General features: G+C 41.7%; 1 protein-coding gene across 1 annotated transcript; it reads right to left on the reverse strand.

Annotated features, from left to right (window-relative positions):
- Nucleotides 1–362: 362 nt before the first annotated feature.
- Nucleotides 363–1113, reverse strand: LOC119349607. Its single transcript, XM_037617662.1, has 2 exons — nucleotides 959–1113; nucleotides 363–830 (listed from the first exon to the last, which is right to left on the reverse strand). Exons 1-2 carry the CDS (start codon nucleotides 1010–1012, stop codon nucleotides 588–590), a joined length of 297 nt encoding a protein of 98 aa, XP_037473559.1. The 5' UTR covers nucleotides 1013–1113; the 3' UTR covers nucleotides 363–587.
- Nucleotides 1114–4835: the final 3722 nt, after the last annotated feature.

Genomic DNA, 4835 nt, shown 5'->3' on the forward strand with positions numbered 1-4835 from the left:
TTTCAAAAGGTATTCACAGTTTGAAAAAAAAAATCAAAACTCTTCACATTTTTTAACGGCTGTGATGGTGCCGGCTCACTATTGTACTAGTTTTGCTAAAATACTCGCCCAGCGCTACAACCCCTATTCCTCCCGGTCCGTGCGTAAATGCGCTTCAACAGACAAATCGATGGGAATTCAGAGATTTTTCAGGCTCGAAACTCAATGTTGGCTGCACATCCTAGCTAGTAGAGAACAATATTTTTCTAGAAACCTTGTCTGAAAACTCAATGTTGGCTCGAAACTCAACACTCAGACTGAACAATCCGTCGACGGCCATGAAAAATTGGGAATGTGACGATAGAGAAAGGCACACGCACGCATAGTTCCTCAAGACATATAGGGATTATTAATTCAGGCCGAGTTTTGTGTGTATGATCACAAGAATCAATGGTGTACAGCCAGACAATTAGTCATGGCGAATAATATACTTGAATTCGAGGAAAAATAACAACAGTATTTCTGTATTCCTTCAGAAGGGAAAAAAAATCTCGCGGAGGAATTCCTTCCTTCCTTGGACAAGAGCTCTCCGACGACGACGACGTCGTCTAGTTCTTTGGTGGGTCGGTGAAGAAGCTGTTGATGCCGGGCATGATCTCGGCGGACTTGCCGTCGATGAACCTCCTGAAGGGGTGGCGCGCGTAGCGGCGGCCCTCGTCGTGGTTGTCCAGCACCCCGGCCGCCCGGTTCTCCTTGGTCACCCGCACCTCGGGGTTGGTGGTGATGTTGCGCACCAGCTGCATCACGCAGATCCCCACGGCCACGCCCGTCGCCGCGAAGATCGGGTACGCCTGCCAAGAACATGCCACCGTCGTGAGACCATGGCCATCACAACTACCGAAACCCAGCGAGCGAGATCGCTAAACTAAGCTAGATCAGATGAAATGAAGGAACATGGGAGGGAGCGGTGCGCGCGTACCTCGGGGCGGAGCCACCTGGCCTTCCACGCGCTGGAGGAAGCAGCGGCCGCCATTGGTGGGTTAGGTGGATCTCGCTCGCTTCCTTGCTCCCACCGGTGGATCTGGTGCGATGCTTGCGAGAGCTAGCCTGGCGGCCAACTAGCAGAGGGGGTGCTCTTTATACGTAGCGTGGGATCTTGGAGTGCGAAGCAAGGCGCGTTTGGCGTCGTTGACGGCGGCGGCGGAGGTGGGTGGCGTTGGAAAGCAGGGAGGGAATTTTCTAATCGGGTGGGAACGTGGGGGCTGGTTGGCGCCCACGACCTTTCACGTGCTCTACAGCTAAAGCGCCGCCGGTTCAACCGGAGGAACCGGCCGAAAGCGACGGCGACCAAGGGAAGGGAAGCAACGGTCGGTGGTGGCCGAGAGGCGTGGGCGGCGGACGCGAGAAAGGAGGAAAGAAGGCTTTTCGCCTTCCGTCCAAGTGGGAGAACCGAATCGGAACATACGGTGGAGAAGAGGATGGAATGTACTCCTCTGTCCCATAATATAAGAATGTTTTTGACACTACACTAGAGTCAAAAACATTCTTATATTATGGAACGGAGGGGAAACGTATGGTGGTTCTAGCGGGGGAGGTGTCGGTGGCGCGGTGAGCGAAAGAGACATGGGCGGATGCTACGGAGCATATGAGGGAGTGCTCTCCCGAAAAACGTAGATCATTCCTTCCTTTTTTAGCAAAAAACGTAGACATTTTTACGAAGGAGAGGAGAGGAGAAATGGAACGTATGTAGGGTGGTCCCTCCCCATGCTTCCATCCGTGCTCCCACCTTATTCTACGGCTGTCTTCTTTTTCTTTTTCCTTTCTAATCTAATCATCTCTCCCCTGATTTTAAGGGGGTGGGGCCGTGCCTTATTTTGTTCTAATCAAATCAAGCCATGTATGCGGGAGCATGGATGGGCGCACGTGCAGGGAGCAGGCAAGTCTCGTCCCTGGCGAAAATGCTAGACACACGGACTGAGCCAACGGAACTTTATGGACCAGCTTACTTGTCCACTTTTAATTCTCCTTCTAATTAATTGCCCCCCTCCCCTTGATTTTAACTGGTGGGCTGGGCGGCCAGCCGGTAAACCCCCTGTAAATTGCCCTTTTGTAGCGAAGTCCGTGGGTCTGACGAGGGAGGGGGATGGAGACAGATTTTTGGTCTATGGGGACATCTACATCCTATATGAAAAAAAAAGTAATTAAAAAAGTCAAAAAAATCATGAAAATATTTTTGAAATAAACTTGACCTTTTATTTTACTCGTGAGAAAAAAATCCGAAAAAAGTAAATCTCCCTTTATCTTATTTTAAAAAAGACAATTTTTTGGCCAAAATAGTGCAAATAGTGACCTATAATTGCAAATATATTTTGTCTTTTTGCTGTGAAGTCAACTTTGGTTCTTTTTTTTGTGAAAATTTATATACTGGTGCAAAAGTAAGTCAAGTTTTTTGTCAAGATAGTTCTTACCTATTTTGACTTTTTATTAAAATATTAAAAAACAATTTCCATATATGGCATATCGTTTTTTGTCAAGATAGTTCTTACCTATTTTGTCAAGATAGTTTTTTTTCAATATGTACGGACGTACTGTAGGCAAGTAAAATGACTCTGTAGGAGTACAGTAGCTAATGCATTTTTTTAAACAAACATTTTTTCAAATTTGGAATTGTCTTTTGAAAGTATACACACTTTGAAAAATATATATGCAACGTTTCAAAAACTGAATTTTTTTTGAAGACACGAACATTTTTTGAAAACTTTGAACATATTTGATTTCAGTGAACATTTTTTAATTTGTTTGAACATTTTTGAAACCTGCAAACATTGATTTAATTGTGCGAATATTTTTCAGAAAGATGAAAATTGTTTTGATTGTGGGAACATTTTTTAGAAAGATGAACACTGTTTTGAAAGCACGAACATTTTTCAGAAAGACAAACATTTTTTCCCAAATTGCGAACATTATCTTGAAAGGGTGAATTGTTTTTGAAATTTATGAACATTTTTTTAAAACATGAATATTTTCTGAAAACTTTTCAAACATTTTGAAAAGACAAGCTTTTTTTTAAATTTGGAAACGTGAACATTTGTTTTCAATTTATGAACATTGTTTTGAACACACAAACAATTTTTTGAAAACTACAAACATATTGTCAAATTTGAGAAATAATTTTGAATTCTGAATTTTTTTGAAATTTGCTAATTTTTGAAAAAGAAACAGAAAAAGAAAAGAAGAAAGAAGAAAGAAGAAAGAAGAAAGAAGAAAGAAGAAATAAACAAAAAAGATAAAAACAAAAAAAAGAAAGGGAAAGGAAAAACGAAAAAAGAAAAAACCTAAAAGAAAACCAGCCTCGAAAAACAAACAGGAAAAAAGAAAACAGAAAACCACCCGCCCGCAACCGCTAAATGGGCCCCAGCCCACTAATCTCTTCGCGGCTCGCCTCTGCGAATCTCCGTCAATTTGATGCATAAAGCGTCAAATAGGAAATCCTGGTGGGCTTTCTCAAAAAAAAAAGGAAATCCTGGTGGGAGACATGGGCGGATGCTACAGACTACGGAGGAATGCCCGCCTGGAAAATGAATGCAGCCCCAAAAGGATCCGTCTCAGCAGGTTTCTCAGGCGAGCCGCAAAAACAGCCCATCTCGCATAGAGTATACGTGTTTTTTTTACTTTCCCCCCCTGAATATACATAGGGAATATATCCGTAACATCATTTTTTCTAGTCGGGTTGCCTCAATTTTTTTGATTCCGCTACAAATCTGAGATCAGATTTTTAAACATGGCAAATTGAATGTTTTTTAATTATAAATTACATGCCGTGAGCCTAGTAATTCTCCCTTCAGCAAACATGGTAAATTCTGGCATGCTCAGTTTTTTTGTTAGGATTTGCCATGCTTGTTGAAGGGAAATGTCATGCTCACAACACATAATTTTGCCATAAAAATAGTTCAATTTGCCATCCTTAAAAATCTAAAGTTAGGTTTTTAGTTTTTTTTTGTTCTAGTCGGTCCTTTTTTCCTTCTTAAAGGAAATGTCATGAGCAAATAGAAGAGACTACACGGTCCATGCATGTACATTGGTTTATAAGGCAGTCTTATCGTAATCCTACGTAATCTAGAAAATAAAATAAAATATGGTGTACAATGGGTTATTTCTTAGCCTTATTTGTGGTAACGAGGCATCATTAAACATGTGATGAAACATATTGTTGTTAAGAGATCATCTTTTTAACTAAAAGAAGACATGCTTTTTCTTATAGTTTCTTTCTCCTCCACCTCAACACTTATCCTACGTGCACTTCTAAAATAGCACCATTATACACGCCCTAATAGGCCAATACCACCACCACTGCCTCACCGTGTCTAGGCTAATACTCACGCAAGCGATGGAACTATAGATGATTCAATGCTCAGTTGCACCTGGGTGTGAAAAATGAAAATTTTAAAAATAAAAGTTTTCTTTGGCGTCCAAGATACTCAAATGTTTTAACGTGCGTGTAAACATTTGTGGTGTTTGGATATTTGGGGAGGTCTTGTAAAAAAAAAATTCATTCTGAAAAAAACTTTAAAAGAGAGCACTATCTTGATCGATTTTTTCCATCGAGGTATTTGTATGTCCAAACAGCGCAAAAATTTGCACGCAACATGGGCACCTGAGCATCCTTCATGCCAAAAATGCAGTTTTTTAACTATTATTTTTGAACTTACTATTCATTGGATGTAGTCCGGGCACAGATGCGCATTACCGTGGAACTACAGCCTAATCGCGTTTTCTCGACCGTTCGACCCTAGAGGAACTAAAGCTAGCTCATTTTGAAGAACCGGCATCAAAGTGTATGGAACATGCTTCATCGT

The sequence above is a fragment of the Triticum dicoccoides genome, chromosome 1B (assembly GCF_002162155.2).
Source record: "Triticum dicoccoides isolate Atlit2015 ecotype Zavitan chromosome 1B, WEW_v2.0, whole genome shotgun sequence".
Taxonomy (NCBI): domain Eukaryota; kingdom Viridiplantae; phylum Streptophyta; class Magnoliopsida; order Poales; family Poaceae; genus Triticum; species Triticum dicoccoides.

Coding starts and splice junctions, on each gene's coding strand:
- LOC119349607 (XM_037617662.1), bottom strand. CDS start 1,012: ATGGCGGCCGCTGCTTCCTCCAGCGCGTGGAAGGCCAGGTGGCTCCGC. Junction 831..958: donor CCAGGTGGCTCCGCCCCGAG/GTACGCGCGCAC, acceptor TGTTCTTGGCAG/GCGTACCCGATCTTCGCGGC.